This window comes from Acomys minous, assembly GCF_964271855.1.
Source record: "Acomys minous genome assembly, chromosome: 2".
In the NCBI taxonomy this organism is placed as follows: Eukaryota; Metazoa; Chordata; class Mammalia; order Rodentia; family Muridae; genus Acomys; species Acomys minous.
The window spans coordinates 2,550,959-2,578,732 of NC_140484.1; the positions used below are offsets into that span (position 1 = coordinate 2,550,959).

The window sequence follows — 27,774 nt, forward strand, 5'->3', positions numbered from 1 at the left end:
TACTAGGGGGCATTTTATTTTACTGTGGTTTCTGGGGCTCATGGGTGGGTCCATTACTTTAGGTTTAAGGTAAGACTAAACATCAGGGTAGAAGGAGTGAGAACAGAGGCGGGATCAAAGTTTAAACTTTCTCCAGAAAAGCCTCGCTCCCTGCAGTCCGCCATCTTCCAAACACCGAGAACGTGAGCCGACAGCAGGATTTCATGGGTAGCTGGAAACGAGCGAGAACACTAACCGTAAGCCGGCAGATTCTTGGGAAGCAGTCTCAGCTGGACGCCTGCCTTAGCAGACGGCCAGGACGAGGCCCACCCGACAGACACTGCCGTCCCTCAGGCAGCACTCACCAATGACCAGAGGATAAGACACCTACTAAAACACACAGGCCTGGTGTGTGTAAAAGACTAACAAAGAAAGAGGGACAGGTTTGTTGTCAAGAGATCCGCAGGCCTGTTCTGTACTGAGGCCCTTTCTACCAAGAACTGTACCAACACTCCCATCTGCTGACGTCATGGTTTCAGAATCAGAGGCTGATTTAAATAATTCTCAAATTTCTCTGATAATAGCTGTTGTGTAGATTCTTAATTCCAAGCAAATTTTAAAACCAATATTCTTTAGGGTATGTTATGAGTGGAGTGTAAATAAAGAGCCTATCACAGCTCTTTGTGAGACCTCACACAGATCAGACCATCAGTCAAAACCCCGACTCTGTCTGCAAAGCCTACAGTACATGCTTGGTATCCACCGAGGCGCTCAGTAGCGAGCCCCGATTCCCCTGGGTAAAGATGCTCTTATGATTATGATCTGGGTTATGATCTGGGTGTTCTACAAACTGCGGCTGGCACTGGATTTAGAAATTCTACAACACGGATCCCGTCCCCCGCCCCAGTGCCACTTGCACTATAGGGTTTTTTAAATCTAACACCTACAAAAACTTTCAACACTGACAAGGCAATGGTGGCTTCAGTAACCACAAAGCTGGACCCACAAGTATTCATTAGTATTGTATTTGCATCCATTAGATAGAGACTAAGAGGGGTTTATGTTAACAAGATTTTATTTACCAACTAATTAGGATGACAATTTATTAGAAGATGAAAATAATGATCTTAGAATTATGAGAGGCACGAGTTCTCGTAGTTGTAAAGAGAAAACTGAAAGCGTCTCTCTTGCTCCACGGGCCTCAAACAGCTTTGTATCAGCCATTGTTATTAATTTCACATTTCACTTGCGCTTTATTTTCCCAGACATCTGAACTCCGGTGCTGTTGGTTTTATTAAGGCTTCTTAAAGATAAATTTGCTGCGTATCAGAAGCAGGGGCTTAGTGGGCACTGCACAGGAAGCCTTGCTCTGGGTACTCCCTGCAGCAGTAGCTGGGCACGGCAGCCGGCCTGCCTTTGCTGTGCTCTCTTTCCTCCTCCCATCAAGCAAGTGTGCTCTTATAACACACACGTGTGACCTCGCATGTTCTTCCTCACATTTAATAAACTCGGGGCTCCACCAGTGCACGGTAGTAAACTCTTGCTTCTCCTGGATTGTGGAGGGGTGTGTGTTGGGGTGGCTGTGGGTGTGGCTCTAATACAATCTCCCTCTTGGGTTATTAGTCAGTGTTGTGTCAGGATGACTTACTTCACACCCTCAGTGAACTACATAATAAATGCAGCTGAATCCCCAGTGTGGGTGAGTGAGTGACTCTTAGCTGAAGCCAAAACAAAACAAACAACCACTTAACTTTAAATACAAAGCACAAAGCCAGCTACTATGAGTTCCTCCCTCAAGCATTTTCAGAGATAACCCTGCTCCACTCTTACATTTAAAAAAAAGAAAAAAAAAATCTGCTGCCTTAAGATAAAAGGCCACAAAGCCTCCAAGAACCAATCCCTGCTTCATTCAGTCTAACCACAGAAAATAGTTTTCATTTTTAGTTCACCTCCTTAAAAAAAGTTCAGAAAATGTTCTGAACTCAATGTTGAGAGGCAAACTTGAGGGGTTTTATGTTTTTGTTTTTTGTTTTTTTAATGACAAAGGAGCGAAGAGAGGTAAAACAAGCAAGCAAGAAAACAAATAAAAAAAATCAAATTCCACCTACAACATATCAACTTCAAATGCTGAAATGCTCTCTAGTTTGCTGAGCAACTTCAAATAACAGATTTTATACTATAATAAGCAGTTTAAACAGAGCACCTTAGCCTGGTGTGCCCATGACTGAAACTGTCTTCTTTATTTCTAATCCTGTCACTGAACTGCTACTGGTTTCTGGACTGCAAATAAATGAACTATTTCTTCAAGCATGGCATAGTTATTAATGATTGATTAGTACAAAATAGAAAGGGCCTTTGTCCTCAGCCGAAGCTGAGAGCAGGGCTTGTTCAGCGTCTGTCCATCTGCAGGCATCTGACGTGCCCATCTGGGATGAGACTCAATAGATTGTTCATAGCCGAGTCCCCACTCCACAGTGAGAGGCAACCCCAGTTCTAGTTCATCACAATACAATGACCTCAACAAGTTCCAAGAAAAGACAGGCAGGCAAATGTTCTTTAATCTGTTTCTTTTACAAAAGAAAACATGTTATGAACAACAGTGACAAGGCAACTACGTTGGCTGCACACTCCTTACAACTTTCGCGTTTCTCTGCATCTCCCTCCCTTTCAACAATAAGGTCTAAGGAGAGAGAAAGGCGCCCTCACTCAGGCCATGCCCCATACATACGGATTTTTACTATTCCCCTCCAGCCGAGTGGCTCCATCAGCCAGCAGGAGACTATGCAGCAAAGCAGCCGGTCTAGTGTGGCCTCCCGCAGAGAGGGAGAAGTTAGAGAGGCTTCCTGAAACAAGTAGGCTGTCACTAAAGACCCTCCAGGTCACGCCAGGCTGTGCAAGTGCAGTGCTGGGATTACAGGAGCTAGTCGCATTTTGCTCATGACTAAATGCACAAACAATTTAATGAATTTACTTAATGAATACACATTCACAAACTACCTTTCTCTATAGCCACTTTCCTACTTCCAGAGTAATTAAATTCAGACTGAGACGTATTTATACCCAGACAATTTCAATCAATTTTCCTTCTGAGAGTTTTATGACTCACAAATACATAAAAGGTGAAGACAGCAGCAACTGAGGAGACCTGAGCCAGGAGCCAGCCAGCTGTGACACAGCGCTGCTTCCTCTGCCTCCCTCAGCACAGCCCAGGGTCACGTGGCTAGTGCCGTGGTGCTCTGTCACACAGTGTTCATAGCACCATCCCGCGATTATACTGAACAATGACTTAAATCTTGAGTTATTTACCTTGGGTTTTCTGTTTGTTTGGTTGGTTGGTTGGTTTTTTGAGACAGGGTTTCTCTGTGTAGCCTTGGCTGTCCTGGACTCACTTTGTAGACCAGGCTGGCCTAGAACTCACAGAGATCCGCCTGCCTCTGCCTCCTGAGTGCAGGGATTAAAGGCGTGCGCCACCACACCTAGCTAGCAGTCATCACTTTTAAACGCCAGTTAACTGGGGGAGGGGAATATGTCCCGTCAGACACTCTAACCCTCCCCAAGTGAAGAACTCCCAACTAGCACTGTCCTGTGGAAGACAAGCAGCAGAGGAGCCACTGCAGATGTGTGCAGATGCCCAGACTTCACAGCTGAGAGACCTCAGGTGACCCCTGTCAACACACACTGTATGACTGGAAAAGACTAAGATCAAAGTAAGCACCTTTTCCTGCCAGAATCGGCACACACAAAACTGAATCAATAACCTGAACACTTCCTGCTATGAGTCTGACAGGGCCTGAGTTAAGCTACGATAAAGAATGAAACGAACAGATCAGGAGGGACAGACGGCTTAGGAGGCCTGGGACTGGGCGTCTTCTCCTGTCTCTTCCTTTAGAAACCATGTAAGGTCCTCTTAAGTAACAAGGTAACACTTGGCATGTAGAAACACGACAAACCGGCACCTCAGCTGCTCTGGACCTCGTCCGCATGGCTCTGTCCTGCCGGGGCTGCTCATGTTGGACTCTAAGTGTGGTCGGGTGTGGGGCGGCGTCAGCTCCCGAGCACGCACTTCTTGTCCTGAAGATCCTTTTGTGCCAACATCTGAGAAGTAAACATGCGGTGCATTTTTGTAAGGGGAAGTGAATTCTGATGTGCTGGTCATCAGGCCCAGGACCGTGCACATGCTAAGCGAGTGTACACACCACCCAGCTACCCACCCAGCCCACACTCATTTCTTAAAGGGATCACAAGAAGGTTACCTACATTTAGAACAGCAATAATCCTGGGAATTTCTGACTTGGGTTTTCCAAAATTCTTGTAAAAAATATGAATCAAAACATAATTGTAACAGTTTGAACTAGTAACCCCTCTCAGAAAATAACCATGGTGCAAAATGCAGGGCATCTAGTTAAACCTCTACGTAACACACCCTAAGCCACGAGTGTCTGTGGTAAGATACACTGTGCTCGTTTTTATGTTAGTTACAGGCAGTGCTCTCACACAACCTGAAAACACCCAAAGTTCTGGGATCATGGGGTCTGTGCTATAAAGTGCAGGGTTAGGTGGAGTCGATGTGGCTTATGCCTGTGAGTAGCAGAGGTGGCCAAGCCTTAGACAGCTCAGGCACAGCCATCCTCTCCCAGCGGAACTGCTCAGTGGAAGGCTGGCAGCTGAACTGTGTTAGAACTCAGCATGAAGCCACCCTGCTCTATGGAGCTGGCCCCACAGGAGCTTACAGCACCTCACAGCTTACACCCCAACTTGACTGTCACTCAGTTGCTTTCAGGGCTTTGTGGAGGTGCAAAGGCTCAGTTCCAGGCTGCGCAGTCAGCAAAGCTCTGGGCCAGCAGAGGAGCAGCGCTGGGGAAGGGGAGGAGCAGCAGGGCTCACCTGCTCCAGACACTCCACTTCCATCTGCAGCGCTCGGCAGGCGCTCTCCATGTCTTCTTCTTGATAAAGGTCTAGCTCCCTTTTAAGTCTGTTTTAAAGGAAAACCACTCTGTTAGTTTGATTGTAGCTTTTACAATAGTGTTATTACATATAGACAGCAAGCTTGTAGCCTCAAAAATGTCAGAATTTCAAATTAAAGTGAAAATATTTAGAAAATTTAACTCTATATGAAGTTCATGGAGATTTGAGGGGAAAATTTCTGTAAAACTGCTGAGTTCTCCCCAGAGAAGCTGAACACTCAGGCGAGTCATTTGGCTTCCCTGAGCCTAACCCAAAATTTAAGTTAAAAAATTACTTGTGACATTTACTTTTGCTCTAAAATTAAGGATACCATCATATAATACATATATAATTAAAATATATGAGACTGAAAATGAAACAGTCTTTATTTTTGCTAATTCTGTCTTTAAATGTTTGAATACTTAATTTTTGTCCGAATTCAGTTTGAAAACTAGGGAAGAAGCCCTCTTCCCTCTGAGGAACAACGAATGATGTGTTTATGCCCCGCAGAAAAGCATCACCCAGTGCCATGTGCCGTGGCAGGGGTAGAGCGGGAGGGCTGACCCTGCCTGGCTGGTGTGAAGCTCAGGACAAGCGAGGGTGCTCTCACAAAGCTAAGCAACTCAGCAGCAACAGGTGACATATACTGTCACCTTACCCTTGCTGAGCCCCAACCCTCCAGGGCGAGGGGCTTAGTCCAGCTCCACTCCCTGACAGCCCAGCACAGGCACAGCAAGTGCTCTGCGGCAGCCTCAGCACAGCCAGGCAAGGCGGCCCCCTCGGCGCAGAGTCAGTAACACGTGTGCAATGAGCATCGCCAGGTGCGGGAGTAAGAAAACTGTGCAAGGCAGCAGAGGCAGGGATCAGGCAGGGTCTTAGAGGTCTACAAACCGACAGAAAGCATGAGAAAATGGGCACAAAAGAAGCATAACCAAACCTTAACCCTTAACAGGTTACTTATAAAAGTTATCCACTGTGTCTAATGAAGAGATGGAACAGTGTCCCTTGCATCAGTAACCACCAGGGACAGCCAGGAGGGAGGCAGAGGCAGGCAGAACCCTCAGGAGGGCCAAGGCGAGCCAGGACTACACAGTGAGACCCAGCTCAACAAGGAAAAGGGAAGCAGAAAGGAGGGAAGGGGAGGGGAAGGGAGAGGACGGGAGGGGAAGGGAGGGGAGGGGAAGGGAGGGAGGGACAGGAGGGGAAGAGAGGGAAGGAGGGGAGGGGAAGGGAGGGAGGGACAGGAGGGGAAGAGAGGGAAGGAGGGGAGGGAAAGGGAGGGGGAGGAGGGGAGGGGGAGGAGAGAGGAAGGGAGGGGGAGGAGAGAGGAGAGGAAAAGAGGGGAGGGGAGGGGAAAAGAGGGAGAAGAGAGAGGAGAGGAAAAGAGTGGAGGGGGAGGGGAAGGTGGATTTTAGTGCCCTGGTACAGGACAGTTCATTCCTTTCTTTTACCACCCCCGACCCCCACCCAAGACAGGGGTTCTCTGTGTAGCTCTGGCTGTCCTGGAACTCACTCTGTAGACCAGGCTGGCCTCAAACTCTCAAAGATCTGCCTGCCTCTGCCTCCCTGAGTGCTGGAATTAAAGGTGTGTGTCACCACACCCTGGCTCCTTTCTTTTGCTATTAACCCACATCTTTATACTTAAGGTTTGGGAGGAGGTGTTGGTAGGAACCATATGCATGGCTATTGCTCTTTACAATGAAAATATCTTATCTTCTGCCTGGCATGTTGTAGCCAATTTAATGTAGTTGCTTATATGGTGGGATTCAAAATACAGTTTTTTCCTCATTCTCTGTTTATCTTGGAGGTTCCCTGTTCCTTCCCCCTTCCTTTCAGTCTACAAGGGGGCTGCCTACTATCTCCTTGGGTATTGATTTTTTTATTACACCCAATTTAAAATGTCTACACAGCTCACAGCATGCACCTGACTGTCTTATCAAGTGATACAACACAGCTGCACTTAGACAGTTACAGCGATGTGTTTGCAATTTTTCCTTCAACTTTTTTATTCTATTATCATCATACATTTCCCATATATTATGAATCTATAATATAGCGCTAATATTTTTCTTTGCTATTTCTTCTGTAAGTGACGTATAATCCCAAGGGGCATTTATATTTACCTATGCCCAGTTGTTTCTGGGCTGACTCTACCTTTCTATTTGGAATCACACCCTTCCTCTCACCTTCTTTATCGGTGTGGTTGTGCTGGCAAGGAGTCGATGGGCTCGTCTTGCCAAGCACTACTTCACCCAGCAGCCCTCACTGCAGTGTGAGGTCTCATTTTCTTCTCCTTTTCCTTTAGCCAATGTGTCTTTTGTCCTTTTTCCTGCATGGTTTTCTCTCTATGTCTGTTTTTTAGAGGATGTAAATATTATAGAAGTTGAATTTCTCCTTACAACGTGATTTGGTGCAGTCTGGGCTCTTTGTATTATGTTAGAAGTATTTCATTGTCTTTATCAAGTGTTCTGGTATGATCTCTCACATGTGCAACACTATGGATGAATTTCAAGTGTACTCTGCTTAATCTTAAAGGCAGACCCTAGAGACTATGTGGCACATCACTGTTTACAAGGGCAGGTGGGAGCAGGTGCTAACCGTAAGGGACAAAAGAGAACATCCGAGGCTGATCAAAGAAGTACTCTGTATCTTGGAGTTTAGTGTTGGTTACACAGCTGTGTTTTCCAACTCACAGACATGTATAATAAAAAGGTGAATTTTGCTGGCTATAAGCTAGACTTCAACATAACGCGCTCACTAGGAGGTAGAAAACACTACATAAGCAGCATCCCACTGAGGTAGGGCATGCACGCCCAGATGTGGCTCGTAAGCCTCCTCAGTGGGATCAGTAACAGAAAGATGACACAGGAGCACAGAGAAGATGAAACACAGGCCACATATCCCCCAGGAAGTGAAGGTCTCTGCCCACCCGTGTGGGGAGCACTACCCACAGGTCTGCACCTCACAGCTGGACAGGCAGAAGGCCTCCAGAGAGTTGACAGAAGCTCCAAATGGCAATGGTGTGTTTATTATTGGGAGTGGAAAGGCATTCTTAGTTTTTAAGCTAATAACTTTTTTGTCTTTCCAATACTCTTAATTCAAATTTCTTCCTTCTTGTCTTTAAAGTTTGAGTTACTTCCATGTATGTTACCATAGTTAAATGGGATTTTTTTTTTTGCTTTGTCTTGTTTTTAGAAACAGCTTCAAAAGAACTCTGTTACAAACAAGGCTTTTCAGAGTCTGTACACAGCTTCCAGATGGTAAGACTTAGTGGAGAGCACAGAGCTGAGGACAGCAGCAGCAGCTTCCTCCTAAAGCAGCCCCAACATTGCTACTTGACCCCAGTGATGGTAAAATACGCAACACAAAAGCCTGCAAAAAGAGTGGACGTTGCACTGCCCTCAGTTAGTATGTGGTTCTTATGAAACTTTCCAAAGTGAGAGAGTCTGTCTCTGGGAACAGGTACACCTGCGCCCCATCCAGTGCTTTCCCCGAGGTTCTGTGAGTCAGTAAATTTCCTTCCTAAATTAAGCTCCTTAAAAAAAATGAATTTATTTAGATTACATCTCAATTGTTATCCCATCCCTTGTATCCTCCCATTCCTCCCTCCCTCCCGCTTTCACCCTATTCCCCTCCCCTAGGTTTATGACCGAGGGGGACTGCCTCCCCGACTATATGGTCATAGGCTATCAAGTCTCATCTTGGTAGCCTGCTTAATCTTTCTCTGAGTGCCACCAGGCCTCCCCACCAACGGGAAGTGGTCAAATATGGGCACCAGAGTTCATATCCAAGTCAGTCCCTGCCCTCCACTCAACTGTGGAGAATGTCCTGTCCATTGGTTAGATCTGAGTAGGGGTTCGATGTTTACTACAAATATTGTTCTTGGTTAGTGCAGTAGTTTGAGCAGAAGCCCTGGGCCCAGATCTGCCTGTCATGATGTTCTTGTAGGTTTCTAGGACCTTCTGGATCCTTCTGTTTCCCCATTCTCCCATTCACTCACCTGCTACACTCATCAACACCGACCCTCTGACGTCTCATCTTGGAAAACTCCCTTGAGTGTTTGGATGTCCTATGCCTACTTCCCCTGGTATGAGTGTCCAGTGTGAAAATCCTCAGTACAGCCTTCTAATGAACCAGGAGAAAATCTTAATTATTTGAAACAAATATGATTATCTTTTAAAGTGCTGAAACTATGTTTGAAATACAAAAATGTATCCCTGATAAAAACATTAAGACGCTAAAGTTGACAAGACACATTTCTTCTTCAGTAGACATCTGAATCTTACTTACTGGCTGAGGTCAGGGACAGGAACATGTGTTGATCAACTTTAGTTTTTAATGTTTCTTCTTTTTTATTTCCAGATTGTATGCCTTTAGTTATTTTCTCTACAGTAATTTTAATGGCATATACTAAAATATTAAACATTATCCATAAAAATAACTAAAGGCATAGCAGCTAGGAGAAAAAAGAAACACTTCAGTTTTCAGGTGATACAAGTATATATATATGCAAAGTCAATGAAAATAAGCACGAAGAAAATAATTTAGGAATAAAAGTAGCATACCCAAATAAATAGCCTTTATAACCACCCATAATGGTGAAGATGACTTTTTCTCAGACAGGAAGTCATAACAATGTTAATAATTCCAGGTTAACACCACTTACTATGGCCACAGTGAAAACACAGGCATGTTTTACCCCTCTTGGTATGAGGCAACTGATCCTTAGGTGCATGTAGAAAAAAGTGAACATTCAAATGCCCTTGAATTTTGAAAACCTAATGCCAACTATTAAACCCTACTTCTAACCTGTGATAGTTGAGCTGAGGGGCCCTACTGCTGACCTGTGATAGTTGAGCTGAGGGGCCCTACTGCTAACCTGTGATAGTTGAGCTGAGGGGCCCTACTGCTGACCTGTGATAGTTGAGCTGAGGGGCCCTACTGCTAACCTGTGATAGTTGAGCTGAGGGGCCCTACTGCTAACCTGTGATAGTTGAGCTGAGGGGCCCTACTGCTAACCTGTGATAGTTGAGCTGAGGGGCCCTACTGCTAACCTGTGACAGTTGAGCTGAGGGGCCCTACTGCTAACCTGTGACAGTTGAGCTGAGGGGCCCTACTGCTAACCTGTGATAGTTGAGCTGTGGGGCCCTACTGCTAACCTGTGACAGTTGAGCTGTGGGGCCCTACTGCTAACCTGTGATAGTTGAGCTGAGGGGCCCTACTGCTAACCTGTGATAGTTGAGCTGAGGGGCCCTACTGCTGACCTGTGATAGTTGAGCTGAGGGGCCCTACTGCTAACCTGTGACAGTTGAGCTGAGGGGCCCTACTGCTAACCTGTGACAGTTGAGCTGAGGGGCCCTACTGCTAACCTGTGATAGTTGAGCTGAGGGGCCCTACTGCTAACCTGTGATAGTTGAGCTGAGGGGCCCTACTGCTAACCTGTGATAGTTGAGCTGAGGGGCCCTACTGCTGACCTGTGACAGTTGAGCTGAGGGGCCCTACTGCTGACCTGTGACAGTTGAGCTGAGGGGCCCTACTGCTGACCTGTGATAGTTGAGCTGTGGGGCCCTACTGCTAACCTGTGATAGTTGAGCTGAGGGGCCCTACTGCTGACCTGTGACAGTTGAGCTGAGGGGCCCTACTGCTGACCTGTGATAGTTGAGCTGTGGGGCCCTACTGCTAACCTGTGATAGTTGAGCTGAGGGGCCCTACTGCTGACCTGTGACAGTTGAGCTGAGGGGCCCTACTGCTGACCTGTGATAGTTGAGCTGTGGGGCCCTACTGCTAACCTGTGATAGTTGAGCTGAGGGGCCCTACTGCTGACCTGTGACAGTTGAGCTGTGGGGCCCTACTGCTAACCTGTGATAGTTGAGCTGAGGGGCCCTACTGCTAACCTGTGATAGTTGAGCTGTGGGGCCCTACTGCTAACCTGTGATAGTTGAGCTGAGGGGCCCTACTGCTGACCTGTGACAGTTGAGCTGAGGGGCCCTACTGCTGACCTGTGATAGTTGAGCTGTGGGGCCCTACTGCTGACCTGTGATAGTTGAGCTGTGGGGCCCTACTGCTAACCTGTGATAGTTGAGCTGAGGGGCCCTACTGCTAACCTGTGATAGTTGAGCTGAGGGGCCCTACTGCTGACCTGTGACAGTTGAGCTGAGGGGCCCTACTGCTGACCTGTGATAGTTGAGCTGTGGGGCCCTACTGCTAACCTGTGATAGTTGAGCTGAGGGGCCCTACTGCTGACCTGTGACAGTTGAGCTGAGGGGCCCTACTGCTAACCTGTGATAGTTGAGCTGTGGGGCCCTACTGCTAACCTGTGATAGTTGAGCTGTGGGGCCCTACTGCTGACCTGTGATAGTTGAGCTGTGGGGCCCTACTGCTAACCTGTGATAGTTGAGCTGAGGGGCCCTACTGCTAACCTGTGATAGTTGAGCTGAGGGGCCCTACTGCTAACCTGTGACAGTTGAGCTGTGGGGCCCTACTGCTAACCTGTGATAGTTGAGCTGTGGGGCCCTACTGCTAACCTGTGATAGTTGAGCTGTGGGAGTCTATTGTTAAGGTGTGATAGTCAAGCAGGGCAGCACTGCACACAAATGGAGTCACGGGCAGAGGAGATAGACGGGGCCTGCGCAGATCCACAGTTAGTGTGATGAAGGTGTCATCTCAGTTCCTCTGGCGAAGCAAATGGCTTTTCAATAAACCATACTGGGACAACTGGACAACAACTTGCCAGTGGATGCAAAACCTAAATGGATCTAAAAGGCAAAACCGGGTCTATATTACACAGCATATCCACTCTAAATGGTTCAAATATTTACATACTGACAAGTTGCTTTGGGTCATGGTGTTGACCCTAACATATTAAAAACCATTCTGAGACAGAGAAAAGCACAGGTTAATTGCTTTCTGTGCCATCTGTGGACAGACCCCAACTGTGCTTCAAGTTACTGCCTTTACTCCCCTCAGTGACAGCCTGTTACCCCGAAGTGTAAGCCACATAAGGCCTTTCCTCCCCGAGCTGATTTTGGTTAGAGTTTTATCACAGCAGCTGAGATGAGAACAGAACAGTGTTTCTCTGTTGATCTCCACAGTTCAAGACTGGATGCCCTCTGGCGTCAGTCTGCACAGCGCTAGGATTACAGGTGTGTGCCACCATGGCCAGAGGTCCTGGCTCAGGTCCTCGTGCTGTGGGCAAGTAATCACTCAGCCATCTCCCAGCACTGTGGCCATCTTTTCTACTTTCTATGACTTCTCCACAGCTTGACTTTCTTAATATGTTTCTCTGTATTAATTCATGTGGAGACTATTCTAGTGCTATTTTACTTTTAAATGATAAAGGAGGAATTCCTGTTTTATATGTGATTTGTTTATGAAAGTGGATATGGAAAGTGAGTGTACGAAGAGGTAAAGTCAGGTGTCTATGTTTCCCATCACTCAGGCCCTACCGACAGGTAGCATCCCCCTCCCTCCGGCCTGTGCAGGCCTGCTGGGAGGGGCTGAGCTAGGCAGGCTTTCCCTTGCTCTGGGCCCTGGCGTGGCCTCCACAGCTTCTTCCCATGTTGTTTGGAACAGGGTCCTACTATACAGCGCTGGCTCGCCTGAAACTCACTATGAAGATCAGGTTGGCCTTGAACTCAGAGATCTACCTGCCTCTGCCTCCTGAGCACTGGGATTAATGGCTAACACGCACTTTCTTTCATTGTACCCCAACCACACACCAGAAAGGAGTTGTTTAGCAAGTATATGAACACAAAAAGGTCACTACAATGTTATATATTACTTACAAATACTATTTTTTAATTTCAGGGATAAATATGTACATTTATAGCAGAATATAAACTTGAAATCAATTGAGTCTAACACCAACCTTCCCCTATATTTCTATAGGCGCTTTAATAGCTATAGCATATGCCAAAATGCCATGACACAGGGATTGTCCCAGGCTGAAGCATATAATCAATGTTGCAGAGACACGTGTGTTAGTGAATAAATAACGGAGCTCCACCAAAAAAAAAAAAAAAAAAAAAGATGCAGAGTTGACAGAAATAGTCAACAAAATACACAGATACAAATGACCCTAAAATTAAATGAAAACTTTCATCTATTAAAAATACTTTTTTTAAAAGAGGAAGGCAATGCAGATTGGCAATTCAGATACGATTATTTGACTAGAATTTTACAGAAACTTTTGAGCAAAGACTTCTTTTTTACACTTGCCAACTTTGAGTTGACTCTATTATAAGCAAGCAAGAAATGCATGTGTACTCCTTTCTGAGTGGAGGCTGGGGTCCTAGTTAGGGTCATTTACTGTCACCATGACCAACAGCAACTTGTCAAGAAAAGAGTTCCATATGGCAGTTCATCATCAAAAGCCCTGAGGGCAGAAACTCAAGCACGACAGGAACCTGGAGCCTACCACCCCTCCCCCCTCTCTAAACAGGGTTCCTCTGTAGCCTTGGCTGTCCTGGACTCACTTTGTAGGCCAGCCTGGTCTCACAGAGATCTGCCTGCATCTGCCACCCTGAGTGCTGGGATAACAGGTACACACCACTGTGCCCGGCTTCAGGCTGCTTTCTTATAGAACCCAGAACCACAGCCCAGGGATGATAGCACCCCCTACAGGCTGGGCCCTCCCACATCAATCACTACCTAAGGAAATGCTCTACAGGCTTGCCTGCAGCCCACTCTTATGGAGGCGTTTTCTCTATTGGGGCTCCCTCCTCTGAGATGACTCTAGCCTGTGTCAAGCTGACATAAAATTAGCCAGCACAGCTCAATAACATTTTCCATTACAGTGCTACTTATTCTAAATGGTGTCAGGAATATTCCTGTGAGCAGTAAAAGACATGTTTATAGACACACAGCCATGCCAGTTTAAAAGCAGATAATGCCATTTAAAACCTGAAGTTCATCATTCAGTAAATGTGGCCTACCACAGCTTTCCAGACGGGGAAACAAGCTATCGAGCAGTAAATGTGCCCCATGATAGTCTGTTCTAACTACATGTGAACAAACATGCATCCATATATGTACATACACACACACACACACACACACACACACACACGCTCACAGACCCCAACAAGACGCTCTCGAAACTTCCCAAGATTGTCCTGCTTGACGCACCAGAGTGGCTTTTTCGTTACAACAGGGCTGGAGTTTTTTCTTCAGTCAATACATCCTACTCTCATAATTTAAATATGTAAAATGCACGTTTATCAGTGCATCTGTTAGAAAGGTTGAGAGTATTTCAACCCCATAATGCGTTTGAGTGTCTTATAAACCCAGGACCCTCACTGCGCCCTCTCTGACCAGCTGACCTGATCCAGCCTTCATGGAGGGGACTGACTGCCTTTCCAACTGCCTGGGAATGCGCTCAGTCTCTACGAGCAGATGCAGATTAGGTTCTTTGTCTTTTCCATTGCAAAAGCTCTTCAGAAACACACATTAGAGTCTAACTGTTCAGAGTGAAATGTCTCATGTTGACTTTGTAGATTTCTAACTCAAGCTTCTTGTTGAACCGAGCCTACAAACACTGGTTACACAAGATGTAAAATCACCCAGGAAAGAAGGCTTTTCTGGTAAAAGAAAAATGCCCCAAAGAATTGTCTATATTGTTATTTGTACTATTTAGAGTAAAGAAGAAACAAAACAAAACATTGCTACAGTGGTATGCATGTAGGCTTCGGGTTTTCAAAACCTACTTTATTTAGGGTTCTTAAACACTTCTACCTCTCTTCTAGCTCACTGACCAGAGGTGGGGGAGAAAGAACGTTAATAGGAAAAGGGGGTTGTGGGCATCTTTGGACGTAGTTCCTTGGGGCGATTCCACTCTTCGTTGTCAGGATACACCAAACAGGACCATGAATCAGCATCAGCCACAGAAACATCACAGCTCCACTAAATTGGCACGAGCAGCAGAAATGGCCAGAACCAGTCAGGATACCACTAGAAGTTCTCTGGAGCTTTCCTCTCCACAAAATGAAGGGCAGCAAAGACCAGCAAAGTGTTGCAAGGCGAAAGAGTTGTCTCATTGTCTGTGGGGTTCTATTTATATTTTTCTACACATTACACACTCTTTCACTTGTCTGTTTTCAGTAAAATATTGCATGCCCTCTCTCAAGACAGTTTCCAGAAAAACATCATGTGCCCTCTCAAATGACAGCTTCCATAAAACCATCCTATGCCCTAACTGAGTTTTTAAAGAAATCACAAACTTCCACTTCATATGCACATATAATCCCAGCAATCAGGAGGTGGAGGCAGGAGAATTGTACATTTTGCAGTCAGCTTTGGCTATATAATAAGACCCTGTCACAAAAAAAGGAGAGAGGAAGGGAGGGAAGGAGAGAGGGAGGAGAGGAGGGAGGGAAGGAGAGAGGGAACACAATTCAGAGCTGTGCACAGGAGGGCGCAGAGGGCAAGCCTTGCAGTAGAAGCTGACAAGCCACGTTTAGCCCCAGGAACCTATGTAAAGGGAAAGAGAGAGACCTGACTCCGGAAAGTTGCCCTCTGATCGCCATGGTAGAAAAACAAACAAACAAATGAAAAGCAAAGAAAAACCACAATCTGCTTAATTGAAAAAATAAGCAGGAGACTGGGCATGGTGGCACATGCCTTTAATCCCAGCACTTGGGAGACAGAGGCAGGTGGATCGCTGTGAGTTCGAGGCCAGCCTAGTCTACAAAGTGAGTCCAGGACAGCCAAGGCTACACAGAGAAACTCTGTCTTGGGAAAAAAAAAGAGAAAGAAAGAAAGAAAAACAGAAAGAAAGGAAGAAAGAAAGAGAGAAAGAGAGAGAGAGAAAAAAAGCAGGGCTTATTCTGATCCCTCTCAAGGAGGGTGCACCAACCTCCCCTCGTCACTGACCAGACAACTACTGCCAAGCTGTGAAGGACAAGGGAGCCAGTTCTGTGTGTTCCTGCTTCACAGAAATGTCTGTCAGAGACTCTGGGTCAGAAGGAGGAAGATGATGCTCAACAGCTGCTGAGAAACTTGGCTGACTGTGCAGGTAGCCAGATGCCACTATCATTTCTATAGTTTTGGAAGCTGCTTGCTCTGTACTTCCCACAAGTTTAGGTAATATTTATTCCTTTTTGGGTCTCTGATGGGGTTGAAGACTATATAGTTACAGTTTCACAATTAAGCCTAAGTTGTTTAGGACTAAAAGGGGTTTTAAAAAGATATTTTTAGGTCTACATAATTTTAGGTTGTTGAATACAAATAGTGATACAGAGCTCTGAACTCACCAAGACAGGAGAGATGGCAGAGCACTTTCTCCTAAGGTTGCAAATACAAATGGACTGGACACTGTGGATCTAGTTATAACATGGAAGTTTTCATAGTTGTTTCAGATTTGTTCTTACTGTACACAGTTTATTATTGTAAGAGAAAGAGCCTTTTTATTTAGATACAAAGTGGAGACACTGGGGGTTGCCCTGGTGCTATGTATACAAATGCTAAATTCTGGCCCCCAAGATCTGGCTGCAGTCCAGACGAGTGCATTGTTACATACACAGGCCTTTGCTGTGTAAGCTTTGCTCCCCAATTATCTCTGATTGGTTAATAAAGTTGCTGACAGCTAGTTACTGGGCAGAATAGAGGTAGTTGGAACTTTCATTCCTGGGCTTGGGGTCTGAGGTAGGGACCAGGGGCAGGAGGGGAAGTGGGAAAAGAGAGAGGAAGGAGAAAAAAGATGGAGAGAGAGTACGTGGCCTGATGGGGAAGATCCAGCCCAGACAGGATGACATATTGGCAAGTGACATGGGGAGCAAGGCTAGGAGGTGTCCAGCTTAGCTTAGAAAGTTAGTTTAAATCGTATCTGCCCAGTTACTGTGCGAAAGCTGTTTAAGTAAGTCAATAGGTCTCTGCTCAATTATTGGGGATCTATCCAGATCACAGAAAAGCCATATGGAATTTTTAATAAATAATCAGCAGCACAAACACATCTCACCTAACGTAAGCCCCCCACCCTCAGAAACTGCCCAGAAGCATAAATCCCTGCAGGGACTGAGGCACAGTGGGATGCTCTCTGCCACAACCCAAGCTTACTGGGAATGGGGAAGCCCTGAGATCCTGGGATGCCCCCATACTTCTCAACCTGGCCAGAGTCACTCCCCCCGACTAAGTCCGACGTGGACAGAGGGAGAGGGGAGCCTAGGCCAGCTCCCTTTCTTCCACTGCAGACAATCAGTCCCGTTCAAATGACAGTGCCCTTGCAGCTACGACAGATGGTGTCTGTGCTCCAATCTCACAGCACATGAGGGTTTTCACACTTCTGCAGTGAAAATTCAATGACATTCAGGCTCCACCACTGGATGAGTGTGTGTCAGGTACCACATGCTGGCCCATGCAATTCCGGACTAGTAAGACAGACATGTCACTGAAACACACGAATTTAACAAAAGCCTAAACACTGAGAACTAAAGAGGAGAAGGAAGCTTCCATAATTCATTAATTCCTTCAGTTCCCTCTACTTATCCAATGCTAACATCTACCACAGTATTAGACTGTAGGTAACACTGGTCCCCTTCTTACCTGACACACAGTAAAAATGAACACTGAAGCCATGCCTGGTGGCACACACCTTTAAACCCAGCACTTGGGAGGCAGAGGCAGGCAGATTGATGTGAGTTCAAGCCTGGTCTACAAAGCAAGTTCAGGACAGCCAAGGCTACATAGGAAAAAAAAAAAAAAGGACACACACAGCCATGTGATTATAAGACAGAATGTACTGTAAGAGAAAAAATGTGGGCTGTTATGAGTGAAAGCAGATGACGTCATTTAGGAACGGGGTGGGGGGGGGGGGACGGACGACTGTTTATAGAACTACTTCAGCTGATACCTGGGAAGGGTTACTGCTCACCAGGGGGAGCAGCTTGAGTAGGGAAGTGGTAACTTTGGTGGGGGTAGGGTAGTAATTACAAAGGCCTTTAGGCAGATAAAAGCTTGGCAGATTTGAGGTAGCAGAGGAAGAAGGGGCCATATTGAGGTCATTTAGGCCACAGAAGGACTTCAGATTTTACGATGCTCACTAGGAAGCCAGTAGTGGCTTTAGGTCTCTCTTTGTAGCCTTGGCTCTCCTGGACTCGCTTTGTACACAAAGGTGGCCTCGAACTCACAGCCTGTCTCTGCCTTCCCGAGAGCTGGGATTACAGGTATGCACTACCATGCCGGGATGGATGGCTTTAGTAACAGCAGTGATGGACTCAATTACCATAGACCGCAGGCTACCAGGGTGAGGTAAGGCAAGCAGAAAAGGACTGTTACTGAGATTCAGTGAAAGAGACATTTGATGGCTTGAAATTGAGTAAAAGCCATGGAAACACAAGTGGAAAAATTCAAGAACTATCCCGGGTAAAATAGCAAAGTATGGAGGTGGGGTAGGATAGAGCGAAAGACATGAGCCGTGCTTGGACGGCAGTATTAGCTGCTGGGGAGGAAAGTGGGGGGCTGGAGGAGTGAAGGCTGTGGCGTGGCCTTCAGAACCACAAGCCAACAGACCCCGGCCTCTAAGACTGAGGGCTTTAGCGTCTGGTAGGGTTGTTCATTGCACTGACCATGTGTTCCATGGGGGAACACTCTGTCAGCTTCATTTATTTCTATTCAACTTAGGTGAATTCAAGACTAAGGAGGAAAGACGTGGGGCAGAGACTCGGAGATTACGTTACCAGATGACTGTGAGCAGGGCCCAGGGCAGGCAGAGCCAGGCAGGACCCTGGCAGACCAGACAAATGAGAGCAGAGCTGGAATACAGGAAGTGTGATACAGAAGCAAAGCTCCAGTTGCCTGAGAGTCACAAAGCACTCTCTGGCTAACGTCTGTCTTAAGGTGCTCTTACCCTGAGATCTTGTGAGGCAGGTTCTGTTTCCAACCTTACGTTACAAATATGGAGATGGAGGCATGGGTAACTGCTTGCTCAATATCATTGACCAAGGAAGTAGTAGAAATGACCCTCCAGGTTTGCAGCCTGTCGAGACTCAGATTTTTATGCTCTCAGTCCCCTAGATTATACAAATGAAGCTGGTCAGTGTAAAAGGAACTTCTATCCTCCAGATGTAATTGTCTCTCGAGGCTTACTGCCTCTGACTGCTAACCTAGGCCTAGTTCTGGAAGCTTCTAGCCTCTGTACAATCTAATCCAGGCCTAGAATATTTTCGGCCTGTGACACTTACTGCTCACTTTTTCTACTTCTTTCTGAACCCTGGCTGGCTGGTTCACCTCAGCTGTTCTGGCTCAAATGACTGATTCAATCTGGCTTTTCTCAGCTTCTGACTGAATTGTTCTACTTGGCCCCAAACTAACTCTGGCAATCTGCTCTAATCTTCTGGCTTCTTCTTATTTTCTGGCTTATTCTGTCTTTACCTGTGTCTAGCTTATTCTCTGTGAAACCTGTCTTGTAAAAACTGCCTCTGAACTCCACAAACTGAACTGCCATGAACTCAACTCTATTACACTCCCTCCCAACTGACTGAACTCACTCAACTCAACTGCCTTTCCCTGCCCTCTCTTAAGTAGCCTCTCCTGTCCTGTCAATTTTTCTCTGATCTGTTACTTTGTCTACCCCTCAATTAGATGTCAGTGTTTGGGATTAAAGGTGTGTGCTAAGGGTGTGTCTGTACTCTAGCTAGAGGATTAAAGGTGTGTGCTAAGGGTGTGTCTGTACTCTAGCTAGAGGATTAAAGGTGTGTGCTAAGGGTGTGTCTGTACTCTAGCTAGAGGATTAAAGGTGTGTGCTAAGGGTGTGTCTGTACTCTAGCTAGAGGATTAAAGGTGTGTGCTAAGGGTGTGTCTGTACTCTAGCTAGAGGATTAAAGGTGTGTGCTAAGAGTGTGTCCATACTCTAGCTAGAGGATTAAAGGTGTGTGCTAAGGGTGTGTCCGTACTCTAGCTAGAGGATTAAAGGTGTGTGCTAAGGGTGTGTCTGTATTGTAGCTAGAGGATTAAAGGTGTGTTGTAGGCCTGCATTCCAGCCAGATCACTCAGACCTAGGTCTCTAGATGAGATCCCTTGCCAGAGCAGCCATGCTGCTGGATTAAAATTCCTCCACGAGTCAGTCAGTTACAGAAACCTTCAAGTAGCTTCTGATACATTGGCCCAGTTTCTGGATTACATGATAAACCGAGCAACATTCTCCAACCACTTTGCCTTGCACAGCTTGGTCCTAAAAACCTGACTGGACAATGAGGGAATGAAGCAGGACAGAGGGACAGGTGGACACACCTGCAAAGAAGCCGGGATTGGGTGGCCTGTGCTTCCTCTACTGGAACAACACAGGCTGTATACGCAGAGCTAAGCCCACTTCCAGAAGGCACAGCACTAGAAAGGCTGAGCAGTCTCAGTGGGAGGCCACAGGGTTGCAGCCTCAGATCATCAGGGAGGAAGGGAGACGCTGCAGGTGTTAGCTACTGACACACTGGCCAAACCCTCACAAACAAACACCTGTACATGAGCAAGGCTTTGCCGCTACCTCTGAGCCTCAGCAGGGGCAAAGTTCTGCCAGTTCCTTCCCATGGGTCTGTAGCATGACTGTCCTTGACATGGCCTTGCCCATGGCAACGGTGCGTGTTCACTCAGGACCTAACCCGCTCCGCTAGTTCACTTAAGCCTTTCTCAGGACCCTATGGCTAACTCAGCACATTTAGTATGCGTTAGCTCCCCCCATCTACTCAAAACAGAAGCTTTGAAATAAATAAGCACTGTGATATTTGTAAGTAGGGAACTGTTACCTATAGGGTTCCATTATACCCTTGCTATTGCAAAACAGTAAAGTTAGCAATCTGCATTAAAGACAACATCAAACCACCTGCAAAACAGACTAACTCTAAAAAATATAAACCATAATACTTAAAAGTTTTACACACACACACACTCACACACTCCTACACATGCATACTCACACACACACTCACACACACACTCACACCATACACACACACACATCCACCCTACCTCTTTGTCTAGGGTTTTAGTTAACTAGAGTCTAATCTTCTCACTCAACCTCAATCTGGAAATATCAAATAGAAATTTCCAGAAATAAATAACTTATTGTAGAATATTATGATAATTGTTCTATTTATTATTAGTTGTGGTTATTACTTACGGTGCCTAATTTATGGATTAAACACTCACAGGAATGTATGTTTATAAAACAACAGTCTGTACTCAACGTAGCGCTGAGGCTCCAGGCAGCCCTGGGATCCTGGAATGCTTCCTTAGGGAAAGGATACATGTTCCTTGCTATCCAAAGCTACTTGTGAAAAACTTTCAGATCTCAGTTGCCATAGGCACCTGGAGCCAAGGAAACTGAAGTGGGTAAGGAGAGGACTGCTGAAGATAGAGACACACAAGCACAGAAGTGCGTGCTAGTAATACGAACAGCCCTGAACACAGAAAGAGGCCTCATTTCTGTGGTCAGAACTGACAGGTGGTCTGTGCACATGGTAGCTACTAAATACTTTACAATGCACAGGACAGATGCCTAAAATAAGAATAATCTGGCCTAAATTTTAAATAGTGCCAAATCTTGGAAATCCTGCTGTAAACCTCATGAGGTCAAATCTGAAATTTTAAGAAAAATGCAGCTAGTATAGAATTCAATATGCTTTTAAACATATACAAAAAAGTGTTAAAAAATATCAACTTAGTTTTGGCCTTTTTGATGAAGTTCAATAAATCAATATCATTTATCTTTAGCTTCTTGCTATTCCACTAATGAAAAGTTGATCTTTTTTCCAAAAATCTTAATGTTGAACACTTTTATTTTCTTTACACTTAGAGCTTTTTTAAAAAAAAAAAAACAAAATACACTGAGAGAGAAAATAAGTATACCTACCAAAAGATTTAAAATGTGAAATGGAAGACATTGGCATCTTGTTAGGAAGTACAAAGGTGAGGGATGGAAGAGGCACACACACTAAGGTTTCTTTGTCCAAACTCTCTGCTACCATTTGTGAAGGAAATGCATTCTCTCACAGACTGAGGCACTGTTATTACCTCAGAGGACTTGCTTGTGATCGAGTGACAGAGCTGGAGCTCATACTGGAGGCCCATCCACAGCCAAGGACAATGACAACAGTGGGCTCTGCCATGTAACAGGTGTGAGCAGCCAGTGAGCAGACTGTCACCACAGGAGCTCATCCTCCCTCAGGTGTGAGCAGCCAGTGAGCAGACTGTCACCACAGGAGCTCTTCCTCCCTCAGGTGTGAGCAGCCAGTGAGCAGACTGTCACCACAGGAGCTCATCCTCCCTCAGGTGTGAGCAGCCAGTGAGCAGACTGTCACCACAGGAGCTCATCCTCCCTCAGGTGTGAGCAGCCAGTGAGCAGACTGTCACCACAGGAGCTCATCCTCCCTCAGGTGTGAGCAGCCAATGAGAAGACTGTCACCACAGGAGCTCATCCTCCCTCAGGTGTGAGCAGCCAGTGAGCAGACTGTCACCACAGGAGCTCATCCTCCCTCAGGTGTGAGCAGCCAGTGAGCAGACTGTCACCACAGGAGCTCATCCTCCCTCAGGTGTGAGCAGCCAGTGAGCAGACTGTCACCACAGGAGCTCATCCTCCCTCAGGTGTGAGCAGCCAGTGAGCAGACTGTCACCACAGGAGCTCATCCTCCCTCAGGTGTGAGCAGCCAGTGAGCAGACTGTCACCACAGGAGCTCATCCTCCCTCAGGTGTGAGCAGCCAATGAGAAGACTGTCACCACAGGAGCTCATCCTCCCTCAGGTGTGAGCAGCCAGTGAGCAGACTGTCACCACAGGAGCTCATCAGGTGTGAGCAGCCAGTGAGCAGACTGTCACCACAGGAGCTCATCCTCCCTCAGGTGTGAGCAGCCAATGAGAAGACTGTCACCACAGGAGCTCATCCTCCCTCAGGTGTGAGCAGCCAGTGAGCAGACTGTCACCACAGGAGCTCATCCTCCCTCAGGTGTGAGCAGCCAGTGAGCAGACTGTCACCACAGGAGCTCATCCTCCCTCAGGTGTGAGCAGCCAATGAGCAGACTGTCACCACAGGAGCTCATCTTCCCTCAGGTGTGAGCAGCCAGTGAGCAGACTGTCACCACAGGAGCTCATCCCTCAGGTGTGAGCAGCCAATAAGCAGACTGTCACCACAGGAGCTCATCCTCCCTCAGGTGTGAGCAGCCAGTGAGCAGACTGTCACCACAGGAGCTCATCCTCCCTCAGGTGTGAGCAGCCAGTGAGCTGACTGTCACCACAGGAGCTCATCCTCCCTCAGGTGTGAGCAGCCAGTGAGCAGACTGTCACCACAGGAGCTCATCCTCCCTCAGGTGTGAGCAGCCAGTGAGCTGACTGTCACCACAGGAGCTCATCCTCCCTCAGGTGTGAGCAGCCAGTGAGCAGACTGTCACCACAGGAGCTCATCCCTCTTCACACACATTGCCCCAAGAGTCTAATGTTGTATGCTTATAAAACTTGACACAAAATTAAATTGCAAATATTTTCTCACAGTCTCTTACAATGGTGGCCAGGGGCAATACTCTGTTAATAGGAAGCATGTGCTCATCTCTGTGGACATATTTCCTGTGTGATTTATGTGGAAGCAAGCACCTCTGACTTCTCTCTAGATTCAGTAATGTGGTTGTCTGCTCTATGAATCCTGGAACTGTGGGAGCTTCTTTTAAACAACACTGGCAAGCATGGCCATAGAATGTCAATAAATAATCATCAAATAAAAGAACTTAAGGTCCTTTCTCCTTGCACTGACAGCAATGCAGTTTCAACACCTGTCATTACTACAGCACACCGAGAGCACCGGCTGAGAGGACTCAGGCAGAAACATCCACTGTAAGCAACACAGTTGGTTGTGACTTTCACTCCAGACTGTAGAAACATTAAATATAATGTAAGACATGACAGACTTAACTCCTGGATGATGACAGCCGTGAGGTAGAAGTTAAGGTCATTCCCCACCATCACCCTGTGCACCGTGCACAGACATGGAGCATGTTCTGTTCTGGCCAGAGCAGAGGTTGCCTATCAGCAATTCCAGGACACACATTGGTGGAGACACTGTTTTTATCTGGGGCTTTTAAAACACACTCTTTACACTGAAATCTAAAGTTAATTTATACTGCACTTTACTGTTTACTTTAAACTACTAGGCCTTCTGTACAGACATGGGAACACTGCTTACCGCAAGCATTCAGCGTCATGCTGAGGCTTCTCTTTGACTTTGGTTTTTTCTTCCTGCAGGTATTTGGTGGTACAAACAGCTTCAGTCTCTTCAGCTTCAAGAACTAAATAATTAAGAAAATTCCTGTCATCATTTAGGAATTCAACACAGAGGTTTAGTCACTCATGAAAAACTTATTTTTTATGTTGTATATCAAATATACATAACAAATGATTTTCATTTTCTAATTTAACATAGCAACTAAATGCACAAAGGGTCTTCACAGAATTTGAACATAACGGTTATCAGCGCTCGACAGGCCTGGAGGTGCAGGCCTGTAATCCCAGCTCCTTAAGAAGCTAAGGCAGAAGGGCTGCAAGTTCAAGACCAGCATGGGCCCTTTCTAGAAAGAAAGAAAGAAAGAAAGAAAGAAAGAAAGAAAGAAAGAAAGAAAGAAAGAAAGCTGAGCACACAGCTCTGTAGTAGAGTGCTTGTACAGCTTTGTGAAGCCATACACTCAATCTCCATAGCTGTAGAAATGAAATAGAAAAAAATAAAATAGAAAAAACAAAACAAAACTCAGCTCTAACACTGGCCAATTCAGTTGAGGAGAAGCACCGTCCACCATGATAGGTAGCTGTAAACGCTGATGCACACAGTCATGCACACCAGCTGTGTGTGGTCACACAACACATGGACTCATGAAGCTCTTACCTTTGAGCTTTTTCTGGAGAGTAAATAATTCTTGTAACAGTTCACTTTTTAGTTTTTGAAGTTCCTGTAACTGGCCACTGTTACATTCCATTGACTTCATTTCTAGAAACAAATACAGTTAACATCAAAAAGTTACCCTGTAACTGGCCACTGTTACATTCCATTGACTTCATTTCTAGAAACAAATACAGTTAACATCAAAAAGTTACCCAGGAATAAATGTAATCCAAGAGGTAAACAGTCTGTACCCTGCAAACTATTGCTGATGGGAAACAGTGAGGACAGAGGCGACAGAAACAGCCCCTCCTCGTGGATCAGGACTGCTGCTGCTCATGCGGGGCCAGCGCTCCCCACAGACACTGCGACAGCACCCACACTCAGAGACAGAGACACACCTGGGAGTGTCATAATAATGCCATTACTCAGGGCCATGGAACTACATCTGCATTCTGTTGTATGTGGCTGTCACTGGCTCCCATGTCTGGGCCTTTGCTCCACCACCAGTGACCCTCTGTGCAGACCCAACAGATGCTCAATTCACTGGTTTGCACGTGGCTGCCCAGTATTAATACTGTAAGAAACTACTCTTCCTGCTGAATTATGTTATCGTTCTCATCACAAACCAACTGACCACAGATGAACTGTTTCTTGGCTTTAGACCTGATCTCCATGCCATCTTTTAACCAATGGCATATTACCTTTATTACTTTTCTTCTTTGGAACTTTGTAACTGGGAAGTTTGAGTCTTTTCTCGCCAATATCGGTATCAGTTTGCTGGTTACTTTTCAGGCATCTAGCTAATTTTGAGAACAGGTGTTATTGATCTTTACCTTCATCTAGTAGTGTTGTCATTTCAAAAGTACTGTGTTCCAATCTACAAACACAGACTTAAAAAAATTACTTAGTCCTTTGATTCCCTTCAGTGATGTTATCTGTAGTTCTTGTCACATGTGTCTTGAACTTGATGTTGAATACATGCCTACATATTTTAGTTTTTGATATTATTGTAGTATAATTTTTTAATTTTTACAAAATTCTTGATTATGCATGTGAATGCTGGCCTGAATGTGTGTGTATGCTTGCAGAGGGCAGAGGAGGTTATGTGATGCTGAGACTGGAGTTAGAGATGGTTGTGAGGTACCTGTGGGTGCTGGAAACTGAATCTGCATCCTCTGCAAGAGCAGCAAGTGCTCTTAACCCCTGTGCCACCTCCCCAGCGCCTATGACAGTATCTTGCATGTTGTACTTACACCCCACAGCTCTGTTGGGCTTACTGGCCCTCAAGCTGTTCTTGGCTTCCTTAGGATGTCGAAGAAGAGAGGTTACATTGTCAGCCGGTACACACACCTCAGAGCAACAGTTTTACAGAGGAAACGTTCACTCTGGCTCTTAGTCTCAGAGGGTTCAGTCCAAGTCCTTTTGGCTCTACTTCTCATTGGGCCCAACGTGGGACAGAATATTAAGGGAAGGTGTGTGGTAGGGAAGAGTGTGCCCATGGAAGCAGAAGGTGGAAAGCAGAAGGAACAGGCACCCTTTAAGAGCATGCCCCCTGCGGTTTCCTTCCTGGGACTAGATCCTAACTCCTACTAGCCCAACTGGCTATAATCACAGATCTAATCATCTTAGCATTAACAGCTGGGGACCAGGCCTTCAACGCATTTCACACTTGAACCATAACACAAGCTCTTGTTTTCTTCACATATATATTCCATATTTATTTCTTCCTTTCTTGACCAAGTGCCCTCTATCTGCTTTCTTACTGGACTTGACAATGTAAGCTCTCCCGCACTGTGCTGAGTGGACATGGCTAGTGTGGGTACACTTACTTTGTTCTTAGATGGGAAAAATTTTCTTCTTTGGTCAAGAACAAATTAGCTTTGGGTTTTTCATGAACACCCTTTAAGCTGAGGAAAGCCCCTTCTAGTTTTAGTTGACTAGACGCTTTATTAGGACCTGGTATTGGATCTTAACAATTATTTTCCTATGTTTGTTTATTGTTTAATACCACCAATTATCACTCCACTATACTCATGTACCTGAATCATTTTACGTTTGTTGGGGAAGTTTTCATTTTTCCTTTTAATTGCATCATATCTGTCATCTCTGTTTACACTTTTGCTGAGCCACTTGCCTCATTGCCCTAAGTTATAATCTGTTACTTAAGTGATTTTCTTATTGCACAACAGGCAGTATGTTTGCAATATTGTTGAATGTTTGAGGCTTGCTCTCTTCTAATATTTTCTGATATTTGTATTAACGGGCATGCAAGTTGCTTTGTAGTCAGGTTCAGACATTGTTTATAATATTTTTTATGGGAACATTTAGTCTTAGCCTATTTTTATTGTTTTTTCAGATTTACTTTTTATTATGTAGAAGTGTTTGCCTGCATGTATGTATGTGCACTACATATGTACTTGGTACCTGCCATGGTCAACATGGGGCACCGAATCTTCTAGAGCTGGAGTTACAGATGATTGTGAGGCACCATGTAGGTGGTTGAGAGCTGAAGTGAGCTTCTTAAAGAGCAGTAAGTGCTCTCCCACTGAACCATCACTCCAGCCCTCATCATAGGCTGACAATCTTAGTGTAGTAAGGCAGTACCCTTCTCTTTAACAGAGACTTTCTGTTATGACTTCATGGCATATCAGCACCCCTTACGCCAATCCACTGCTCAGGACTGCTTGCTCACCTCATTTCCCAGCACTTTCCCATGTGAGTACAGCTTAAAATCCCTCCATGTGAGTACAGCTTAAAATCCCTCCATGTGAAAACAGCTTAAAATCCCTCCATGTGAGTACAGCTTAAAATCCCTCCATGTGAGTACAGCTTAAAATCCCTCCATGTGAAAACAGCTTAAAATCCCTCCATGTGAGTACAGCTTAAAATCCCTCCATGTGAGTACAGCTTAAAATCCCTCCATGTGAAAACAGCTTAAAATTCCTCCATGTGAAAACAGCTTAAAATTCCTCCATGTGAGTACTGCTTAAAATTGCCCCAGGCTTAGTGTAC

The 27,774-nt window shown here is 45.7% G+C and overlaps 1 protein-coding gene across 3 annotated transcripts in view; it reads right to left on the bottom strand.

The window, feature by feature from the left end:
* Positions 1-2,521: 2,521 nt before the first annotated feature.
* The window catches only part of CCDC172 (coiled-coil domain containing 172), a 59,594-nt gene continuing 34,341 nt past the window's right edge, over positions 2,522-27,774 (bottom strand). The window contains exons 6-9 of one of the 3 annotated variants that reach the window (XM_084773426.1): positions 24,766-24,867; positions 24,073-24,175; positions 4,864-4,951; positions 2,522-4,074 (exon numbers count right to left, since the gene is read on the bottom strand). In XM_084773426.1, coding sequence (XP_084629552.1) covers positions 4,024-4,074; positions 4,864-4,951; positions 24,073-24,175; positions 24,766-24,867 — 344 coding nt within the window. In that variant the 3' untranslated portion in view covers positions 2,522-4,023. Of the gene's footprint in view, positions 4,075-4,863; positions 4,952-8,926; positions 9,049-24,072; positions 24,176-24,765; positions 24,868-27,774 lie in introns of those variants that run through there. The other 2 variants (XM_084773428.1, XM_084773427.1) reach the window with 2 other exon arrangements.